Consider the following 23940-nt stretch of genomic DNA (forward strand, 5'->3'; position numbering starts at 1 on the left):
GTGCCTGCCCCAGCGAGGGTCCCTCAGTGCCTCAGTGCCTGCCGTCGCCTGAGCGCCTCCCGGCAGCAGTCCCCATGGACGGTGGTGTCCGCTCTGACACGCCGCTGCTGCGGCATGGGGGAAGGTGTGCGAACATGATGGTGTCTGTCCCCGAAGCAGTTTCACAGACCTCTCCTTCCAGTCGCAGGCTCATCGTGCAGCGTCCGGAGTGAGGGGACGGTGAGGCGCAGGGGAAGGTGTTAGAAACATTCCAGAGCCTGGCTGGGAAACAGTACAGTCAACTGCGGAGAGGCGTTTACACGAGGGGCTTCTTCCACTTCGGTCTTGTTACTGGAGGAGGAAGATGCTCTTAAGGGGTGGCTTAGTACAGACAGTTCATGTATTGCAAGTTTGTTCTGTCTGAAAGAAGCGTAAAGCTTTTTGGTTTACTTCGTCTTTGTAAAGACAGCGTTTCAGCTGAGATTAAGGCACAATGCAATTTGCCATTGCTTTTTATCCCGTAGTTACATGTTTTGATGCGATACAAATATAAAAGTGTAGCACATGAAAATGGGGCAGTTGCACAACGACGAGGCAGAGCTTAACACTGGCCAGCACAGCCCCCAAGGAGTGGGCTCACTCCCGTGCCACCTCCTAACACCATGCCAGAAGGATTGCCACAGAGCACACAAAACCTGCCTTGCTGCTGCTGATCGAGAGGGGTTTGATAGTGCGCGACTTCACGCCTTTGATACACTCAGATTTCCTCAGCGCTTGCTGATGGAGGGGCCGTTGAGAATCACTGCAAAGCTGCTTCACGAGTCACCTCTTGCTTTTAAAACACCACATCAGTTGTGATACTAAGATAGTATCTGCATTCTTTCTGATCATGGCTGGACAAAGAGCGAGCTGGGTTTGCTGATGCTGGTTTGTGCGCAGGTTTTCCCCCTTGTTGCTAACCTTAGATGGGCACATTTGTAGGCAGGAGTTATCCTCTCTGTTTGCACAGCAGCTCGTGCAATCCTGGGGATCTGTGGCGCTTTATATTGCAAAACCAATAAACTGTTGACAATTAAATAGTAAACTAGAGTTTAGAATATATATATATGAAAATATAGATAAGTAAATATAAATAGCAGTGTGTATATATATATATATATATATAAACAGCAGTGCCTGGTCTTTTAATGGTAATTCTGTGATGGCAAAGACAATAATGGTTATAGTTATTTTCTAAAACCTAAAGAAAACCACTTGACCTTTCTGTTATGAAGGAATTCAGGTACAGTTGAAGGAATTGTAAAGCTGAAATAGAGCACAACCTCAATTTCTATATTCAGTGGAAGGTGTGTGAGTAAGGACTATCGTTTTACTGTTGCCATATTGCAGCACTCGGGCAGGCGGCTTTCCTATAAATGAAGGGGTACCAAAAAGCAACTTTAATTTTGTTGAGGGATGTAGACCTCCAAATTACCTAAAATTAAGTATTTTTTTTTAAGCTGCTTGTAATTAACATTTCATAGAATGCCTGTAAAAAAAACGTAAGTTCTCTTTTCACAGAAGAGAAAGAAGGAAATGCATAAACTCCTTCCCATCCATGTAGGCCAAAGCAGAGAGAAAAGTGTCCCAAAACCTGCAGAAGAATCTTAGAAATACTGGGTTGGGGTTTTTTTTCTCCATTATAGTTAAGCAGACAACACAAGGCAAAGCAGTTTCAGTACAGCTGCTAGCGTTAATGAAAACATGAACTGCTATTGTGCAGGGCAGGGAGACAGAGAAAAGTCTTCCTGGAAATCAGGCATCAACAGGAATATGTGAAAGTGCATGTTTCATCTCAATTGTCTGTTTAAATTCTGTTTAATTCTTGATTCTTCTGCAATAAAATCTTTGAGGGTAGGACAACAAATAGCTTTAAGGAAAAAATAACACATTTGTGAAGAATACCAGCACTTACTTACTAAGCAGATACCCAGTTCGTTGAAAGGCCACAACAGTACAGCCAAATAAAACGAGTTCCGGATCCACCAACCAGCTTTTGGAGCTGATCCTGAAAGAACTTCTTCCTAGTACTTAATCTACGTCTATCCTCTCTTCTGGACAGTCTCTCTTCTTCAACCTTTAGGAGTTCAGGATCCAAATAAAAAAAAATTCTCTTCAAATACCAGTCAGGGAGACACACTATGTCATATTTCCATTTTTAATTTACTGAAGAAAACACAAGATTTATTACACCAGAGCTGGACTGATCTATGGATGTAAGGAAAGCAATGTACGTAGGCAGATACATTAAATCCTTTATTACACCTACTGAGGTCATAGAAGCTTTCAGTGGTATTATTTAATTTAGGGGGTACAGGTTCTGCTGCACATTATCCATTTCAGGTTGCAAATTCTGGTAGCTATTGTGCCATAATGATAGTGTTGCTATAGAGCTACAATAATCAGGCAATGTAAGACAAAGTTGGTAGGTAGAGGATTGTCTAAAAAAAGATGTTAATTCTGCCTACAACTTCTACTGCAGACTGTGAAAAGCAGTTCCAAAGACACTGTGCAACTAAAACTCAAGTTACAGACCTCTGCAAGATGTAATAAGTTGAGCTAACAGAGCATAGGAGGAATCTTTCTTTTAACACCTCTGAATTTTTAAGAGATGCTGACACTCTCTGGAAGCATACAAAATTAACATTTAAGGTGGTCTTAAGATATAATGCACAAATGGCACCTTCACTGCTCGGTTTCCACACTTTAGGTTTAACACCAAGGCAGCCTGTACTGAATTTTTGTCTTTAAGACAGCTCTAAGGAAAAAGAGTTAAAATTAAAAAAAAAAAAAGTTTTAAACTTTACAATTAAACGGTGACTATGAAAGTTTCATTCATAAACAAAAAAAAGAGGGATAAATAATAAAATATTTGGGAATGTATATAACTTATTTCATGTACTTCCAAAATAAGACCAAGCAGGACACACTCAAAAACAGACCTCTAAAATACCATGAAATAAAAACCGGGTGTTTAAAAAACAAGGAAGTCCTGCCTTCCCCTCACACATGCCCCTCTGAATTCCTCACAGACCACCTCTGACAGTCCCTAGGGTCAATACCTCTTCCACTCGCACATTAGGAAGAGGAGCAAAGTAATCTGCTTTTCTGAGTGCAAATAAAAAATTCTTTTGAACTACTGCCTTCACAGTGAAGTGCCAATTACCATGTTAAAACAAAATGATCTTTCAGTTGAGCTGGTTAACATAGACACAAAGTTGTTCATCAAACCGCTAAGTGCGTAAAGAATTTTGTCACAGTTTTAGAAGTAAGATTCAAGTTGCATATTGATGAACACAGGAGGGGTCTACAGAAAGAAGCATTTATTTATTTGTTTTTTAAGCTGTTCCCATAAACACTCTGAAGATGCTGAAAAGCACAATTTAACACTGACCATACAGCAAGAATTGTGCATTTTATTCTCTGAAGACACCAGATAAAGCAAAAACCCCCACTTCTGTGGCAGTTCTTAATGGTAAATTGTAATACTTAGGAGATTGCTTGCGAAGTCTCCTTTGATATTAAATAACATAGGTAAGACACACTATTAGATGCCTGATCGCAGATCTTATACCCAACAAAGGGTTGATACATTTTAGCGTGTGCTGCATCTTACAAGACAAGCTACTTTAGAAGCGGGTCTGTACAAAACAGCTAATGGAGAACTGTACTTTATCTCTTACATCTGAAATCACAGTCAGATTCAGCTGCGCAGCTGGACACCTCACTGTCCAGTGCAGGAGGGTTCAGCCCACTCTGTTAATCTTAGAAGTCAAACACAGACACAACAGGTTTCTGCTTCTATTTACACCTGACAAAGCCCACCACCTCCAAAAGCCAGATGGACCTAGGAGGTAGATGCATCCCTGCTGTTAATTGTTGGTGATTAAATAGTAGGATCACACATTTCAAGTATGCAGTTCAGATCCCTTTATCATAAATAGGATAAAAAAAAAAAAAGTCTTAAAACTCTAACAGAACTGTTCACAAGAAGATGCAAGATAGGATAAAATCCCTTTTCTGAAAGGGGCTCCCACCCCACTTCCCTCTTTACAGGAAAATAATAATCTACAGGCAATTTCAGATAACTTCCTTGCTTAAACTGCTTATGCCATCCATCATGAAGTGAGGATGCGTGCTTAGCAGTTAAGGTATCGAGTATATATATAGATTACACAAGCTATTAATTTCTTTTAGAGAGTGTCTTAACATAAACAATTGCTCAGACTGAGCCGAGAGCAGTTGGCCACCAAACTGAGCAGAAACAAGAAGCGCGCGTGGGGGGAGGTTAAGCATTTAAGATATGCAACCATCTGCAGCATTTGCCTAGGACTGCTGATACACACTTTTAATAACAAGCCAGATTGCAAGAGGAAATCTCTTCTAAAATATAGACACACAGATACTGAAATACAGATATATGGAAATACATGGTAAGTGCCCTTGCCCTCCGTGTCAGAAATCTGAGGAAACGCAGGGGAAGGAGTTGAAGAAACAAAGAAAGAAATCATGCAGAAGTAAGCACAGCAGAGGAGAATGTTGCTCCAAATCCCCAGCTCTGGCAGCTGAGATGACGTCTTACAAGTTCCAGCTGAAAGAGGTCCTTGGTCAAGCAAGCTACAAGTGTTTTACTTGAAAGCTTTCTGTATCTTTGCGGCTGACTGAAGCCTTGATGTTTTTGTCTCACCACTGCTGTTGGAATAAAAGAGAACCTACAAGGCATGATGAACATAAGGCTGGCAATCCATATTAGAGGGGGACTCGCATTCTAAGGTACATTTGGGGAACGCAGGCTGAGTGAGATGTTTCTTAGGTTGCTGTGGTCACCCCAGTGCTATCTACTAGAAGGAATGACAAGATTAGAACAACCCTCCTGTGACTTGGATAGTTAAGGGTCAGACAACAAGCAAAGCATGTCACACTATTTGTTTTAGAAGTTAAAACACAGAGGCCTAATACAAATGTTTTATTTAAAGTAAAAAGTGTGCACAAATAAAGGGAATGATTATACAACAACATTCAAGACCATATTCCATATGAAACAGGAAAATAGTAGTGACAATATTAACTAGCAGAGTACCCACAAGAATCCAACTCACGTACAAAAAGGAGGTAATTCCACATATATACATCATGCTTCTGATGCAGACACTTTCTCCAAAAGACAAAGCCTACGGCACTGGACTGTTTACACTCAATGTCCCTTCTGAATATTTCTGACTGTTGCTATATGCTTTACAATGAAAAATAACTGTTAATATCATGGCACTTTGGAGAAAATTAAGGTTCAAAAAATGGATTTACAGTCATTTAAAATGTCTGTCACTTAGCAACATTCTTAATGGTTAGACACGTACATAGAAAAAACTATATCCTCTGTGACATTATCTGTAAAAAAAAATTTGTTTCTGCTTTAAGCACAGAAGACAGTGTTTTACTCAATTACTCTGCTGTGATGAATAGCAGAAATGCCCTTCCTTATGTAAAGCCATTTTACTCAATACCCCATATGAAATTAAGCCACTGTAGAGACAAGGCTTTTCTCGTTTGCTTTAAATAACTTCCAAGTTTAATATCCAACGTTAAGTCCTGATGTCTAAAACTAGGCATGCAGGTACAGAAGTCAAAGAGTAAACAATCGCAATTTCAAACCTGCATGTAAGCAGTTCATTTGACATGAACTAAATGTGCTGAAGTTATTAGCTGCTCTTTAGAAGTAAGTTTACTGCAATATTTTACATTTGAAAATATACAACTTAAATTTAAGGGAACCTGATTTTTAACAGTGTGGAGGGTCAATCCTTTCCTGAAACTGAGGCCCCCTCCAATCACTTCCCAGTTTTGAAAAACTGGGACTGATACTTAAAGTTTCCCATTCACACTGCAAAGAAAAATATGAACTACATACTATGTACCATGACAGTACTGTGCATTTGTGCAATCTCACTCCTTGAAGCTAACATGCAAGTGAAAAAACATACACCACAAGATTTGTGCCATGGATTTACAGTGTGGCCATACAAGGATTTTTAAGGAGATGCAATGAGCAAGCAGGTTTCTTAGAAGTTTTAGGTAAGGTTTGCTAACTTGTGCTTACAGATACTTAGATCTGCTTACAGTAACACTCAGCTTTCCTTACAGCTCTTACTTATGTAACACAGATTCTTTTCTTCAGTGTCTCTTAATCCCTTTTCCCCAAAATAATAAAAATGTGGTACATTTGGCATTTCTTCAGCCTAAGACATCCAGAACTATACCTTAAGCATTAAAAATAAGAATCATCTGTGCTGTATATTACACTGTTCACTAACCTGAAATGTAAGAATCACACCTCCGAAAAGTCCTAGTTTGAACAGTACTTTCAGCTGATTCCAACTGCTTTCCTATTAACTTTGAGTCTATTACCAACATTCAAGGTTTGATTGTGATCACAAATCGCCATCTGCAAGCGGAGAAGTGAAGGGAATTATTACGGACAGCACCTTTCCCCCTCTACCCCCACAATGTGTTTTTTCCACTGGCAAAGTGGAATCAATTTCCAAAAGTATGGCAGTAAGATTAAAAAAAGGAAACAATGCCCTTACCTAGGCAGTGGCTGTAACATGTCTGACACAGTGCAGACAGGAAGTATAAAAGCAAGAATAGCATGATGTTCTATGTCTATCAATATTAGCTGCCCATTACCACTAACCTACACGCTACAGATTTTAACTTTTCAAAAGTATTAAGTGAACTCCATTTGACACTTTATACCATGGACAACCCTCACTGAAAGGGACAGGCTCAGAAAGGCACTCTGCGTTTCAGCATGCGATTCCTAGCGTGTAATTCTGGAGCAAAGTCTATTGATTCTAATAATCATCTCCTTTACAACAGGATGAATATACCCTGTGAAAGCAGCCATTCTTGACCTATTCAGTTTAAAAACCTGCTCTCCTTACTGTCTTTTCAACTCGAAGGGCAGTAACATAGTGCTAAGTCCAGAAGAACACGCAATCAGATATTCAGAGAGGAGAGATATAGAACAACAGAAGTCATAAGGTCTTACTTCTCTTGCTGGAAAAATGGAAGTCCTTTAATGATATTTTACTACATCCCCTAATGCAAGTTGTGTTCTTAAAATAATAAGAAAACATTCCTTTATCAGAACACTGTATTGGCAGATTATCCTGTTGTGCAGCCTGGAGCCCCAGAGACCAACTTTGATCTTAAAGGTCAAGTTTGGCAAGACCGTTGGAAAGCTGAACATTTAAAATGTGGCAGCTGAAGGTTCAGCATAACAACTGTTCTGGATGAAAATTAATATAAAAAGAAAATTAGTGAGTAATTCACACTAGGTGGCAAGGGTAAAATGTTCGGTTATTCATTTTATGCAAGTGCATCCAAATGAAGAGATGTTTATCCATGCAGAAACAGTAACAATTGGCACAGTCCAGAAGTGGAGAATTCAGACACATTCCTCAGCTGACATCAGAAGAGGATTTATATATTCAAAGCCTTCAAATTCTGACTGGTCAATCTTCTTCACAATGTCACTGTCAAGATTAGAAAACAGTCATTAGTTCAGCAGAACTAAAAAGGTAACAGTATTAAGTGAGTTGGTCTAAAATTTAGACCTGTACAGCAGATTGCAATTGAGAAAATCTATTTTTTGTCCCTCTGTTTTCCCCACAAAGCAATCTGCAAAGTTTGCCATTTTAAAACTTCTAAAACAGTAATTGTCATAAAAAGCTGAACAGAATGTGATAGATACTGCACCTGCATCAGAAACTTATCTAAATTTAGTTTGTACATTTTGCATTTGAATAGATGAAGAACGAAGTTGGATCTCAGACCTAATCAAGGTACATCGCTAACATTTTATTTTCACTGTTTGTGTTTACATACTACATGAACAATATACAAAACCCTAGAAAAAGTCCTAAAATGAAAACAAGTGGCTCAGTCAAACTAGAAAGGTACTTCCCTCCTCATCCCAAACTGGGGCCCCTCAGGAGTAAGGAACCACAAATGCACTGCCAAATCAAATGCATTATCATGCATTTCATCAAGGGTTTATCAGCCAGCATAGTCTCACCTGGCTAACTAATAACTTAAAGTACCCAAACAAGCCAAACAAAGCATCAGGTCTTGGTCAGAACACCCAAGATGAATTCAACTTAAACCAAATATTCTAGAAATATCATGGCTTAAAGTACTGCAAAAATAAACCATTTGACAAAACAGATCTTTTTCTTCACATGTTCATTTCTTGCAGAAGATGCCACTGAAACTTGTAAAATAGCACTTACCCATCTTTCCTTGAACTAAGATTCTTTATAGCAACTTTCTCACTGTTAATTGTTTTTTACATCTTGCCAGAGTACAAGACTTAATCCAGCCATGCTAAGTCTATCAGGAAGACATATAATAGAATTTTTTCCAAACTAACACTTTTATATTTATATTTACTGCTTTATGTATACTCTATATTTACTGCTTTATGTATACTCTATGCGCTACAAGTACAGCTGTTAAAATGAAGTTTTACAACTCCTTCACTGGCTTATCAGAACTTCTTAAATTCTACATTACTTACTCATCATCTGGAGTGAGTTGTACAGGTTCATTGGTGAATTGGGAATCAAAGTTATCCAGACCAAATTCTCCAGATATATTTGGTTTAAATGGAGGCACCACTTGTTTTTGCTCCATCTAAGAATAAATGCAGTTAGTGACACCAAGAATGAGCTACAACGTGTGGAATTATTTTTAAACAAGGCTGGAAGTTACTGGTAATTTTCTTTTGTATACTTTGTACAATCATTCTATTAGTCTACTGTACTTACTGTGTGCAAAAGGGTTAAAAGATTCTGTGTTATCATTGTGAGACATCTTAAGAGCTTAAGGTTTTTGAGCTTAAGTTCATCTCTGATCTCAAAATGAGTCGTTAAGCCATCACTGCATATGAAGAAAATATGCCAATTCACATACCAGATCCCAGTCAACGTTGCGAAAGAATGGATGTCCCTGGATATCTGCAAATCCTGTTTGAGGATGGCAGCCTAAACGTTCCTTTGGATCCTGTGCAAGAAAGAAAATATTTCTAAATGAGTGCCATGGCCTACACATGAACAACATGCAAATGCTACAAACTCCATGAGAAAGGAAACACCAGAGTTAGAAGGGAGACTGAAGAACTGAGTTAGCATTTTTTATTTTGGAAACTCTTTCAATTCACTGTCTGAAATAGGCATGAATATATAGAAGCCATTAACTGAAATGTATATGAGTAATCATGCTATCTTTCTTCATTTTTACTCAGACCTGTTTAAACATACTGTATCTTTCAGAGCAAACTTGGTTAGATTACAAGTGAATGTGTTCCTTCCCTGCCCCTCCCTGAGAATACTGACTGTGCCAGGCAATCACACTGGAGGAGTAATTGCAGGTTACTGATAAATACAGTGGACAGAAGGTCATTTTAACAAGACAGTGCCGCCTCCACGTATATGTATCACATGCTACCGAGGAATTGAAACTGAAGCACTGTTCTTGAAAATATTACTTTCTTAAAATAATATAACCAAATCTATTTTCTCACAGAATCACAGAATCCCAAGGGTTGGAAGGGACCTAAAAAGATCATCTAAAAAGATCATTCTCCCATGCCTCTTTCTCCCCAGTCATGTTACACTCACTAAATAAAGGCTAGGACTAGTCCACTAGCACATATGCACCTTTGACTATCAGCAAGTGTATACAGCCTCTGCAGTTCCCTTGACAAAGTCATCAGAAGTTGTCAGAGTGATTTGCTGCTTCTCTTTAGGAAAGAAGATAAACCTGGTAAGTTTGTCCAGTTCCCTAAATTAAAGAAATCACTTGGAATATTCGTATGCCTTTCAATTTGAAATTTACTCACAATCCCAGCCAGAGAATCTAGATTTCAACACAAGTATCTAGAATCGGTCTACCGGCTCCACTGAAAGTCTGAGTTAGGCTCACACCTTTTCTACCTGGTTTTTTTTTTTTGTCTACCCAGATAAAGTATGTCTGCCTATGTATGATGCCTACACATCAATTAGTCAACTGATTAACAAAAAAACCAACAAACCAAAACAAATCAACTGCTCTTAAGAAGTCTCAAATAGTCCTGTTTAGATCTTACCTTATTAAGGAAGCTCTTTAGAACACCTGCTGCTTTAACAGAAAGGGATCGGGGAATTCGGATCTGTTTTTCCAAAATTACTGCAAGAAAAAGAGGTTCCTATAAGCCGTCACATCTTTAAAGTTTGGTTATAGTTAAGTAGAAACAAAGCCCTGGAAGAGTAGAAACACTACTTAGGGTACTTACCTTGGAAGAGATAGTCTTCTGTGTTCTGATCAGGATTGTCAGAACTCCCAACAATATCAAATGGTGACCGGCCCGCCATCATTTCAAACATAAGCACACCAAGTGCCCACCAGTCTACACTGAAGCCTAGAAGTCAGAGGAGAAAATGCCACTGAAAGCATTTTGGAGCAAAAATGCCAGTGCTTTTGGGGCTAAAGACAAGCAAGTTTTGAGAAAAAAGAATGATTTAAAAAAGCTTAAGTACTGCCAGTTTTCTGATTATCCAACTACAGAGGTAATGATTGTACGTGACGTTACTTGGTTCATTACGTGCTCTACAGGAGGGGATGCTGTACAAAGAAAAGGAAATGCAGAAAGTTTAAAAGTTGGTATTAGGACCTTATCAAAGGTTTAGATAATATTTAAGCCTAGGCATTACTAACAGTGCATTATCCAGGGCAGGGGACAAGGGGGAAGTATGTGATTCTTAATGGTAGTAAGACAGTCATCTATGGAGCTAAGCACAGCTATTCTGCTATTCACTGCTAAAGAAGAACTCCAGTAGTTAGGCTGGGACTGATATAGTCTAGCTGGCCTACAAAGTTTGTGATAAGGAAGGAAGATGTGAAGCCAGTCTGGAAGAGACATCCAACAGAAATAAAATGGCAGATTTAAAACAAATTCTTTCTGTTGTCTTGAGGTTTTTGTTTGTTTTCTTGGGGTTTTGTTTTGTTGTTTGGTTGTTGGGATTTTTTAAGTGGAATGTTAACAGGTTTTACAATTAAAGGGATGTTCTCTGCCTTTCCTTTGAAGGGTTCACTTACTTTTTCAGACAGGATGCTTAATTAAGAATGATCACATTTCTAACTGAGATTTAGACTTTCTACTGCTAAACAACTTGAGTCAGTTGTAAGAGACAAGGTAAATTTTACATGGTAGCAGTGAAAAATTCAGCTTACCATAATCCTCTCCCCGGAGAATTTCAGGTGCAATATAGTTTGGAGTCCCACAGAATGTGCTGGTTGTGTCACCAGGCCTAAGGCCCTCCTTTAAGAAAGAGGGAAAAAAAATACTTTACAGTTAGCCAAGGATCATACATTCCCCCTCTGCTGAGAACTTGATTTTGAATTAAGTATCCAGAATAAACTGCTTTTGTCTATTCAAAATTAAACAATTTTTGTTTATTTATATATTATATATTTTATGTTTATTTATATATTATAGTTTTACTAAAAAAATAAATACTCATCTAAAGTCTCAGGAGGATGGCACATTCCCATTGATGACAACATCTTTTAAGGTTTTCAGTAGTAAGCTCCACCACATCTCCAGCGATAGGCAAATGGGAATAACTAAGGCATGGTGGAACAGCTTACATGACTGCGGTGTTGCAGTGGACAGATACAAGCTTTACAGAGAAGAGCATGGGATGCAGAATGGGGAGGGAGTTGCCCAAGAAAGTTCTGCAGTCTTCATCCTTGGAGGTTTTCACAGACAAACTGAATAAAGCCCTTAATAACCTAGCCTCATATGACAGCTTACCCTGCTTTGCACAGGAGTGTGGATTAGACATCCCAAGGCCCTTTCCAACCTGTACTACTTTATGCTTTTCAGTTGCTTAGCCAAATTATAGCATTTAAAATAGTTCTAACAGGTCAGCATAATGGCAATTCATGGCAAAGTCAAACCTGTGCTCCAGTGTCTTTGTACTAAGTGACTGATACATTTCAACCTCTTGCTCCTCTTGAAATCAAGCTATCTTGCTCCATCCCTGGCAGTGTTTCAGGCTGGGTTGGACAGGGCCTTGAGAAACCCGGTTTAGGGGTAAGGTGTCCCTACCCATGGCAGGGGGGTTGGAACTGGATGACCTTAAGGTCCTTTCCAACCCAAACTATTCTAGGATTCTATTTCAGCCTACCCCTCTCAGTCAAGTCAATAAAGCAGCTTCATAAAAATCATAAACAGTATATATATGTACTGTCTGCATTTAGGCTATATACTTATTTCACTGCTATAAATGGAAGAAAGAAAAATGCCAATCTGCACTGTGTATAAATTAATACCTTGAAATTTTACATTTTTAAGTGTCTCTACTCTGCTCTTGTGAGACCTCACCTGGAGTATTGTGTGCAGTCCTGGTGTCCTCAACATAAAAAGGACATGGAACTGCTGGAACAAGTCCAGAGGAGGGCCACGAGGATGATCAGGGAACTGAAGCACCTCCCCTATGAAGACAGGCTGAGGAAGTTGGGGCTGTTCAGCCTGAAGAAGAGAAGGCTGCGTGGGGACCTCATAGCAGCCTTCAAGTACCTGAAGGGGGCCTATAGGGATGCTGGGGAGAGACTCTTTGTCATGGATCGCAGTGACAGGACAAGGGGTAACGGGTTAAAACTTAAACAGGGAAGTTTAGATTGGAGATAAGGAGGAAATTCTTTCCTGTTAGGGTGGTGAGACACTGGAATCGGTTGCCCAGGGAGGTTGAGTGCTCCCTTCCTGGCAGTGTTCGAGACCAGGTTGGATGAAGCCTTGGGTGGGATGGTTTAGTGCGAGGTGTCCCTGCCCATGGCAGGGGGGTTGGAACTAGATGATCCTGAGGTCCTTTCCAACCCTAAGTATTCTATGATTCTATGTCTGCATCTTTTAATTTATGACAATTTCGTAACTGTTGATATTATCGGTTAGCAAGGAACTAGAGCTTACCTTGCACATGCCATAATCTGTGAGTTTAATATGCCCTTCAGAATCTAGTAGCACATTATCCAGTTTTAAATCTCTATAGATTATCCCTCGTTCATGTAAATAGTTCAAGGCTAGACTGATTTCAGCAGAATAAAACCTAATGTAGAAAGGAGATATTGATTACCCAAATAATCAAAACCCCAACCACAACAGTCTTTGTAGTATGATACTTCTCTAAATATAATCACATGTATTCTGTTATTTTTCATCAGATAAGTGGATAAATTGCTTATAATCATACAAATGTTTCCATCCACAGTCACTTCAAAAATTATTTTTAATTAATATTAGTGTCTACCGCAATCATCCCTTTCATCTCACCATCTGAGATGAAGCATATGCACCAAAAACTCAGCATTTGCCAGGACAGCTGGTAGTGGTTGTTCTAAGAGAAACACATTGATGTCACATCATTAGAAATTAAAAAAAAAAAAAAAAAACAACAAAAAAAAAAAAACCCCAAAACCCCCCCCAAAACCAAAAAAGCAGTCACAACCACAAAAGCATTTTTCCAGAAAAAAAAAAAAAAAAAAATCAGAATCAGACTGAAGTCATGTAGGGTAACGCTAAGACAAGCAATACTGAAGTGCTTCCTATTACATTTCCTCCTTGAAACAAAAATATCGTAGGCTGCAACATTAAAATGAGGATGCGGTTTCACATTTCCTAAATCCTTAACATCTGGAGAGGATTTGTTAGCTCCTCATCATAATCTCTGCACTACTGCACTGTGCCAGAAAATGAACTGTTTTGCTGCAAAATAATCTTAAATTAGACATACCTGGCATGCTCCTCTGGCAGCTTTCTCTGTCTCTGCATATGAAACATTAGGTCTCCTCCATTTACATACTCTATAACGAAGAATAACCTGAAACACAGGGGGTTGATATAAATTATATTCTCCAAGGCTGAAAGAGGTTTGAGATGTTACAGGTCTATTATTGAACAATGTCAGTTCAGCTCCTCCCACCTCTCAGGTAACATGGCCAGTTTCAGCATTTTGCCTCCCTTTGAATAAATTCTCCAGTTTAAAAAACAAGTGTATGGAGTTTCTCTAGATAATTCCTTTACTGCAAAAGAAAAGTAGGTAGATCTTCTCCAATTCCTAATCCATTAAAGCCACTCCTTGCCATTATTACATATGTGACGATATAAATAGATTGAGGTAAGTTTCTGTGCACAAACCAGATTTTTTTTTTCCAATTTTCCATCGTTATCCCTTTAATCTTCTTTGTTCAGAGTTAATACTATTGGTATATTACAAACACTCCTTCTCACTTTCCCTCCTCTATCTTGTCACCTTTTCAAACGGCGAGGATATTGTTTAAATATGTAACTATACTTTATATATACTGAAAGTTATTACTGTATAGAATAATAATTAATTTACTGCAATCTCTTCTACATGTAAACACACAGTAGAATAATAATTTTCATCTCTATTACTGTTTTCCTTTTAAAAATTCAGATACTATTTTCTGAGTCTTGCTCAGTCTCACCATCACACAGTCCATCCCAGTAATTTTTTGTACTTCCGATTTCTCTTTCCCTAAACTTCCTTTTCCACCCATTCCAGGCTCTGTCTTCTACCTTATATCCTTAAGCCTTTTTTTTGTATGCTAGCCGCACCTCTCTTCCTGTCCAGAATCCTTCCTATCATACCTATCGGTACTTTGCATTCTGTTGCATCTTTGCAATCTGAAAAGCTTAGATGACAAACATGGCCTTTTGCTTGTAAAAGGCTACAGTACATTGTCTTTCACTACTTGCCTAACGCTTAATGATTTAAATAAGCCTTTGAGGTGCCTAACAGTATGAAGTATTTTTCTAATAAGATTATCTTGTTATTATCTTATGACTTTTACCTGCTTTCTGTCTGGAAGCAAGAGTGTAGTCCAACAAGAAAGGGATGATTCGAAGCCTGTTCAAAGACGTGTTTCTCTGTCTGAACCCAATCAATATCCTATTTATTTAAGAAAGTGACATTCAGAAAAGGACTGTTGCCATTCTTAGGTCAAGTACGTATTAATGACAATTAGCAGAAAGATATTCAAGTGTTTTGCTGTCCTCATTTTACTTACAGGAAATTAAATATTATATAGTTTTCCAATGTGAAGTAATACAATGGAGAATACTGGGGGGTTTTCTTGTCTTAAGCATTCTGTACTTTTAGCCTCATTGTGTGACTACACTTGTGAATGAAAACACACTCATCTATAAAAGAAACTGGTGCAGACAGATGCAAAGTAGTATTAAAAAAAAAAAAAAAAGGCAAAATAAATCAATGGTAGATGGAGAAGTAAATACAAAAGCTCTTGGACAGCAAACCACAGACACTTGACTCTTTCCAGAGTAGCCTAAAGAAACACAGGAGAAATCTTTGGTAACAGTATGTGTTCAGCAGTTTAATACTGCAGTTTCTGACAAATATCCACTAATCTCCCGGCTTGAGGGAAATACTGAAGCTCTTTGGAAGAGTTGCCCGATTTATTGTAAAAGGCTTGCCTACCTCATCATCATTGACGAGCTCTTTCTTCACCACTTTCATTGCATAAATGCGTTCAGTTTTCTTCAATCGAACAAGTAGTACTTTAGCATAACTGCCTCTTCCTATAACTCGGAGCAAATCAAAATCCTGAAGACCCAGACTGGAGGAAGCTTTACCGCTTTCTCTAATGCTCATTGCCTATTGGTAAAGATACTTTGAAATGAGTACGCAGGCTTTCCAATTTTAACAACTGCAAAAGTCAGCATTTCAAAAAGAACAGCAAAATTAATGTAAGCATGTAATTCAATTAACAATTGTTATTCTTAAAACTGCTTTGTCCTGGAGAGGAATGTGAGGGGAAAGAAGGGAGGCAGAGGAGAATTGGCAGGTAGAAAACAGATGAGACTGAAGGATTTTGGAATACTTCCTAAATAAAGCACATCTCAACTCAAGATTCAAAACAAAACAGCTTGTAAGCTGTTCGTTTGTGACAAATTAAATTAGTAAAATACTGAAATTGACAGACACAGGCTTTAAGATCTCTGAATACACATCACGTACTTAAGATACTTTACCTCTTTTTCTTCACCAACATGGTCCAAGCTTTCATGACTTGAGGGATTATATGGAATAACTAAAGGTGCAAAAAAACCATATTAGACCAATGTGACACAACAGTATTTTCTTTTGCCTTGAAATTTCCACACAAAAGCTCAGAGAGATACACAGTTTAAATACTTCTATTACAAGTATTCAAAACTGCTGGGTTTGGGGTTTTTTTAAGTGCAAGAGGGTAAACCATCATCATCACTCTTTCCCAATAGTGCATTAGTAATCAGTTATGGCTAATATAAAATCCTGTAATTATAATTGGAGATCTCTTCAAACTCCACACAGAGAATCTTGTGCAGAACAGTGGTCTGTTTGTTTTTTAAACTGACCATCATCTATATCCAAATTCAGACATTAGGCCCATCACTCTTATTGCTACAACAATGAACTTGTTTGGCTACAAATCCAGTAGACACCCTGCTAGTTCTGCTACGGGGTTTTGTTTGCTTGATCAGGGCATTTAAAGTACATGGCTTACTGATGGAAAAATTGTAACAGCCTAAATTCCTCTTTTTAGCCAGGTTTCTTAAGCTGGTAGGACATGGAAAACAGGAATTTTTGTATTTATATCCCCCTTATCATGAAGAAGAGGGATACAAGTCTTATTTAAGAATGGTTTTAAGAATTAAAGTTATTTTATTTCATTTTAAAACCTAAAGTTCATGTTTCAGCAACTTACAGTAATGCAAAGAAGAAAAATTATTCATCTTACCCGATTCTACATTATCTGAATGCACTGATGATGGATCCATAGGCATTATTGGCTCCTGCAAATACAGACAGGATTTTTGTATTAGACTGTCCAAGTATGAGACATTACTTTAGAGACAATAAATGATCCCCAAGGAATATAATCTGAGCTACTTTTTAACTTGTTTAATCAACATACATAATGCTCTAATTCATACTCAATAAAAGAAACCACTGCAGGCCTTATTTTACCAATTTTCTGGAAGTTATGACATGATTCCAGAAGCTGGTGAAGTGACAACTTAGGACAACAGAGAAAAGAAGTATAGCAGATGAGAAATGAGACAGAAAAGCTCAAGTACTTCAGCAGTACATCTATTAGTCAAATGAGTTCACAAAAGGTAGACCTGCAGTTGTCTGCTTTTAATATTAAGCCAGGAGCAATAATCATCTAAAATTTTCTGGGGACTTAAGAACTAAAGTTGATTGGATTTTTTGGGAGAAAAGACAAAACCTCTGCACTTCATCTTCCTTTTCTGTAAAATGAGAAATAATCTTATAATCTAACAGACATTTAGAGAATTTATTTCACCTGTACTTCAATTCAGAGATGTGTGATGTAACAGAGCAGTGAAGAATGAGATAAACATCACTTCTAGGCTTATATTAGACACTAGAAAAATACAAGATGTGAAACTTGGATTCCTGTCTTGCCACTAAACTGCCTTTTGCTATGTGAATCCCACACTTACTTGCAAAGTGTTGGAGTAACCATAAAGAACTATGTTTCATCTACTGTGATTATTTGCAGACTGCAGTTCGAAAACTGTTAATACAACATGGGGTTTGGTTGGTTGATTGGTGGTTGTTTTTTTCAGGACAACTCTTCTTTTGTTTTACTTACTGGTTGTAGTGTATGTCGGCCACATTCAGTACTGACAAGTTTATGACACTTCTTGTGAACAAGGAGTTTGCAATTGATGCATTTATATCCTTGGCGACCCAGGCCCCATATTCGGTCAGTGCAGATGGCACAATGAGCTCTCTAGAATGACAAATCAACAAAACCAATTAAAGAGCAAAACTAAACAATAAAAACTAATCAGCCAGATTAACAAAACCCCTAGGATAAGAGATCAGACAGATCCCTGCTGAACTTGCCACTATACCAAGAGTGTCTATCTGAAAACCTTGAGAACAAACATGCAGATACAATACACAGGAGTTCAAAAACTACAACTGAACAATAAGCAGCAACTGCCATTCAGAAAGCCTGCATCTACACGGAAAGGTGCAGGCGTGGCCAGCCTCTTCTGCTGCACACAGCCCCAAGGAGGCATGAGCCAAACAACTCCAAGTCAGAACACTGCAGCTGAATCAGTAGGCTGCTGTGACTGAGCTAATTTGCTATGCATCTCCTCATCTGTGTAGATGAGTCCTTACATTTGTACAGAGTAAGGCAGGAGAGCAAAATCTTTGATACATTAAACCACCAGATAATAGGACATGGGAAGGTTACTGAAGGACATTCACAAAACAACTCAAAGATCCATGAAAACAGGGTGCCTATGAAAGCAAGAGTAGAAAGTGATTAAGCTATGGTGCCTTGACAGCCTTTGACCAGGAAGAGTTTATAAAAGAAAAAAAAAAGGGGGGGGGGGGGCGGGGAGGGGGGAAGAGGGCTTAGTTAGACATGAAGGATGCTCAAGATGAAATTCAGTGGAGGCAATCTCAAGCATTAAGCACACAATACACTAAGCTCAGAAAAGAAGGAAAGATTATTGAAGCTGTCAAGGAACCTGGCTTATTCCAGTATTTTGGGTTTGCTTTTTCTTGTTCCTTAAGCCTTCTTGGCCATCAGCTAATTGTATTTGACCGTTGCTTCTTGAAAATATTACAGTTTTTTATTTTCAGTTGACTACATGCCATCACAAGCAGGCTCTTTGGACAAAAATCTCAGTTTTCTAGCTTAAACATCATCAAAGAAAAGTCTCTGCAATGTAAGCAAGCTCAGATGTTTTTAAGCCCAGAACTGAAAGAACTGAAAATGTATTTTCAGCTCACAGCCATCTGATGCCAGTGTTCAAGTTTGACCTCTGCGAAGACTTTAAGGGAACACAGGAGCTTTTGTATAATCAATATCATGGTTTCATAGTATAAGTAAAGTAAATTGCAACCAATTTATTTTTCTATTACAATCATTACTAAATTATCAGGAACTTAAGTTTCCTGAAACTACAGGGTTACCAAAAGTGTAGCTAGTACAGACAAACAACAAAAATGAGAATAAAAGCACCTTAGAATTTTTCAAGGAAGTGACATTGTAATTACAAAATTAAGACATCCCTGTATCATGGTTTCAAGTACCCAACAAGATTCTCACCCTGTTAAATCGTTTGGCTTGGAAAGTGTGACCATTTGCACAATAGAGCTTTCGCCACCGGCGGGCGCCTCGGCGATAAATGGATTCTAAGAGGAAAAACATATGATTATATCCATAAAAATATAAACACAGAACTACAACATCTTCTTGTGGAGGTTTCTGTGTAGGGTGATTTGCAGAGTAAAGTTTCACTCCTGCACTTCACAGAAACACAGAGTAATATTCCAAGTATCTTTTTTATTTTTTAAGTTTTGGAGCACATCTAAAGCAGAATATCCCTATCAACTCCAAATTAATCCTGCTTTTCCAAAGTTAAAAGTAATAGCAACTGAAGAGAAGGGAAACTGGCCAAACAATACAAACACTTGTGTGCTACCCTAGCTAAACTTGGGAAGGAGCTGGGGAAGGAGGAAAGAATGTGCATTTCAGCAGCATGCCCTCATTGACAAGACTGCTTGCACAAATCCTCCAGTGGTTTAGATCCACAGCTGCCACTGTTTGGTTTTGGTTTTTACTCTTTATTAGTAGAGACATATCAGGAACCAAAACTGAAAACTACAATATACAAAACTACCCTGAGCTGCAAGTCTATTTCTAATTCATCCTGCAACCTCGCTTTTTCAGAAAAGCGGCATTACCCATACTGCTGAAGTTAACTTTTAAGCACGCACATTTACATTTGTCAGGCTTGGATGTCAAGCTGACAGATGTGTGTGTGTGCGTAGCATACGCATGCTCTTTTACAAAACTTTAACACAGAGGGAAAATTACCTATATCAGCTAACATAAGAGGTTTCCAGAGAATACTCCTGGTAGTATTCTGGCATCAATTTTAAATTAATTAAGTGATCTCTAAATGGTGAAACAAGAAGTCATTATCATTGGTTACAAACCTTTGTTCACACTACTCAGCCAGCAATCTGGTAACTACCAAAGACAGGAGTAAGATAAAAAATTGTCACGGTAGAAGAGGCAAAAGCAAGGAAAGCAGAGTGACATGGACAGTTAACAGGAATGCGAAATGCTTATTAACAATGATTAAGAAGTGATAACATTTAAGTTTAGCAAGACTTCTATTCCTTTTCAATATTTAATTTGTAGATATTTGATTATTACTAATCCTAAGTGTAGGATGAAAAAAAATCACAGAATACCAACATTTTTGAAAAAGGAAACCTGAATTCTTGATTTTCCGTAATTTTTAACTAAAAAGCCTACTTACTATCTTCTCCAGGACAAGGCATGCCAGGCCGTTCCGGTACACAAGGGAATACTGCAAGACAGACATTAGCATCTGATTAATTTTTATTTCTGAGAGAAAATAAATCCTTAGGTTAAATACAACACTTCTGAAAGGCATTCAGCCTTTCGGGAATTCAGCACATACTGCATTTTAACAAAACCTTGTGCAAAAGCGGGTGAGCTGAAAAGCTGCCACAAAAACCCCTGTTGCTGGACAGCACAGTGACATACATGAGAAATACAACCAAGAAGCAGACTAAACCAAGTTCTTTCCTAAGGAAATTAACTAGAAAAAAGTAAGAATTCTGGTGACCAATCATCACAGTATTTGGAAATCTTGACTATGAACTTACTATATTACAGTGTCCCAACAGCTACATATGATCTTGTCTACATTAGGCTTTTTTTTATTTCAGTTTATTTAGCTTCAGCAGTATAACTGGCCAGAGCGTACCCTAGTGCTATTTTAATCAAAAGCTTATCAGACACAAAAACAAATAGAGAAATGGCTTATCAAAAAGCATGCTGACATACTATATACAGAATGAGTGAAAATATATATAGCAAAAGATTACATTCTTCTTCCACTTATTAAAAGTCTGTGGGTAGCTGAAAAGCTGTCCCTTCCTTCCAAATGAGCTGATTGTGAACTAGTTTTTGGATCCTTTTAGAGAAGGACCACGTTAAGACACTCTAGTGTAACACCCCCACTAACATGCTTTACAGTGATCCTCTGCTTTTCTGCTATTATCTCCATTAAACAAAAATCTGTCTTTTACTTGTAAAAAGGTACAAACAGAAAGAAAGAAAAAAACTGCAGAAGCTAGCAAAACAGGTGTATAACCTTGAAAAATAAAAATTGAACTATTACACATAAACCGGGGCACAGTATTACTAGATTCAAAACTATTTTAGAAAAATCAAACTTTTGACTAATCTGGCATCACAAATTGAGCTCATCAACTTTTTTTACTAATACAGGTGCTACTCTAAAGCACTTAACAACAAAGCATAGGACACTGTCCTGTATCTCTTCCACCATTCATTGCCAGCAAGCGTACAAAGGCGCTTGGGATGAATGAATGAAAGAGACAGGGTCTGTCTTTCATTAATAAACTAACAGGAAGTATTTTTTCCTCCCTTAATTTAATAAAGAACATTGACAAAGTGCTGACAGCGAAAAAGCACAGTGCATGCTCTTCAGCATCCTCTTTGACAGAATGCATGACAGGTTTTCATTGAGGAAGCTGTCCAAAAGATGCAGATAAGTCAAGGTAAAAATTCCACTTATTCACAGTAGAAAAAAAGAGAAGCAATACATTAAATGTCACCATACCATGAATTAGAAGCTCTGAATCCTTGTTTAGTTCATACAACCGAAAGGCCTCTTCTAACTCCAGCTGAGAAGAAACTGTACATGGATCTCCTGTAGAAAGGAGAGAGAACAATACAAAACTCAATCCAATTAGTTCTGTACCACTCAACACTTCTCTCACAGTTGGATCCAAGATAATTAACATAGCAAAACAGAAGAATATTCTCAAGTGTGGTAGCATTTACTTTCAACACTGTTCAGAGACAACATCTGAAAATACAGTCATATTGAATGATTTCAGGGAAAATAAAAATGAGATACTGCCAAGAGGCAAGCATATCATAATCACAAAACATCATTGGTTTGATCTGCTAGAAGCACGGTTACACAGTTTTTCAGTACAGGAGGTGCAGGTTATCTTCTTGCACCTGAAAGCCTTCTAAGATTCCACTGTATTTTGTGGATTTTTAATCAGAACTGAGTTGACTTGTGGTTTCACACCTGCTTCAACATTGCCAAAACTTTAACCAGGAGGTGCAAAAGCAGTGTGGCTTCCAGTCTTTCCTCAAACCTCAATCAAGACATTTGACAAATCATGTAACTTAAATAAAAATACCCTATTTTTCCAACTTTTAACTACTACTTTCACCCTCACACGACTATCTGAAGGAAAAAAAAACCCTAAAGAAAGGGCACTAAGGCAGGGGAAAAACTGTTGAATCTGAATCATCACAGCCCCAAAGAAAGAAAATGCTTCTGGCTATCAGTTCAACTTTCCCTCCTCCATCCACCTACACAAGGTGATGTCTGTGGGATCTCTCTTTGCCTGCTCGTACTCCAGCATGTCAGCAGAACAAGCTTCTTTCTAGCCGAAAACCCGTATGACAAGTCTTCTTTCATATAGCATTTCCAGTTGTTATCAGAAATACTACTTTCCACACCCTTAAGTGGTAAACTGGTTGTGGGCAATTGAATTGGAGGGAAGCAGAACAATTTCCATCTCAGCTGAACTAGATCCAATATGAAAGTTTTACCACTTTGAGTCGTTAGACAAAATCATGGTTTGGAACTTAACTAGAAACAGTCTATTAACTATTCTCTTTGTTTTGTACTACAAGATACTAAAATTAATACAGGTGTTGCTAAGGCTTCAGTGGAACCACCCCCTTAGCAGGCAGGAAAAACATTTAAAACTCATCCCACAGGAAGTTTTCTAAGTTTATTTTTGTTTCTAATGTATACATTCTTTTCTATTGCTAAAATATTGGCAATAATTTTAAACTGCCGATTTGCAACATTCTGTCTTTATTCTTTTTTGCATGTCATAATCCTCAGAATGAATCTCTGAAGGTAGATGTAGTCATTTTTCACCATACCACTTCCCCCCTACAATTTAGCCTATCTGGACATCAAACTGCCTACCCACTGCACAAACTTATACAGCATAGAGCACGGGGGAGGAGAAGGAACAACTGTATCTATCCAGGCTGTCTACGAGAATCAACAAACCAGTTTTTCTTCATTTGTTTCCGACACCTGTGCAAACAGCTTTGTGTTTCTCTCTGGCAGAAGAAAAGGAGGCTCTCAAGAACACACACCATATTTCAAACTAAAAGCAGAAGGTTTATAGACATACCCTTTCAACAAGTGCAGAATAGCAGTACAAGTTTTGCAGTCAAAGACAGCTGGGACAAGTGTCATAGGAAAACATTTACCTTCCAGTTATACAGCAAGAAACAATAGACTGAACACAAACATAAGGCTAGTGTCCATCCTACAGGTCATTTTAGAAGACAGGTAAGACAAACTGACTGCACACAGGTAAAGCAGAAATTTGCCTAAAATCAAATCAAGTTTGTCCTACTTTCCAGTTGCATCTGAGCATTTTTTGAAGTGATTCCACTCAAATTAAATATGCCTTGTCACTCCCTCTATGAAAACAAAAATAAATTAGCTATTCATGATGCTCTGCATCATGCAAAGGCTAAAAAGACATTTAGCATATGACAAATAAAAACCCTGGTGACATGGTAAATCTGGTTTCATCACACCTCTTATCAAGGAGTTTAGTCAGGAATTAGCTAAGAGATGGCCTAGACCCTGTATCTTGCCTTGTTCTATGCGAAGCACAGGTAGTAGCG

General features: G+C 38.2%; 1 protein-coding gene across 3 annotated transcripts in view; it reads right to left on the reverse strand.

The window, feature by feature from the left end:
* Window positions 1-4969: 4969 nt before the first annotated feature.
* The window catches only part of PRKCI (protein kinase C iota), a 28931-nt gene continuing 9960 nt past the window's right edge, over window positions 4970-23940 (reverse strand). For 2 of the 3 annotated variants that reach the window (XM_065674613.1, XM_065674614.1), the window contains exons 3-18: window positions 21821-21910; window positions 20465-20515; window positions 19243-19328; window positions 17764-17904; window positions 16882-16936; window positions 16133-16191; window positions 15579-15755; window positions 14935-15032; window positions 13851-13937; window positions 13031-13166; window positions 11290-11377; window positions 10352-10477; window positions 10166-10245; window positions 8992-9081; window positions 8597-8712; window positions 4970-7553 (exon numbers count right to left, since the gene is read on the reverse strand). In XM_065674613.1, coding sequence (XP_065530685.1) covers window positions 7466-7553; window positions 8597-8712; window positions 8992-9081; window positions 10166-10245; window positions 10352-10477; window positions 11290-11377; window positions 13031-13166; window positions 13851-13937; window positions 14935-15032; window positions 15579-15755; window positions 16133-16191; window positions 16882-16936; window positions 17764-17904; window positions 19243-19328; window positions 20465-20515; window positions 21821-21910 — 1568 coding nt within the window. In that variant the 3' untranslated portion in view covers window positions 4970-7465. Of the gene's footprint in view, window positions 7554-8596; window positions 8713-8991; window positions 9082-10165; window positions 10246-10351; window positions 10478-11289; window positions 11378-13030; window positions 13167-13850; window positions 13938-14934; window positions 15033-15578; window positions 15756-16132; window positions 16192-16881; window positions 16937-17763; window positions 17905-19242; window positions 19329-20464; window positions 20516-21820; window positions 21911-23940 lie in introns of those variants that run through there. The other variant, XM_065674615.1, reaches the window with a different exon arrangement.

Source organism: Lathamus discolor, chromosome 3 (genome assembly GCF_037157495.1).
Source record: "Lathamus discolor isolate bLatDis1 chromosome 3, bLatDis1.hap1, whole genome shotgun sequence".
Taxonomy (NCBI): domain Eukaryota; kingdom Metazoa; phylum Chordata; class Aves; order Psittaciformes; family Psittacidae; genus Lathamus; species Lathamus discolor.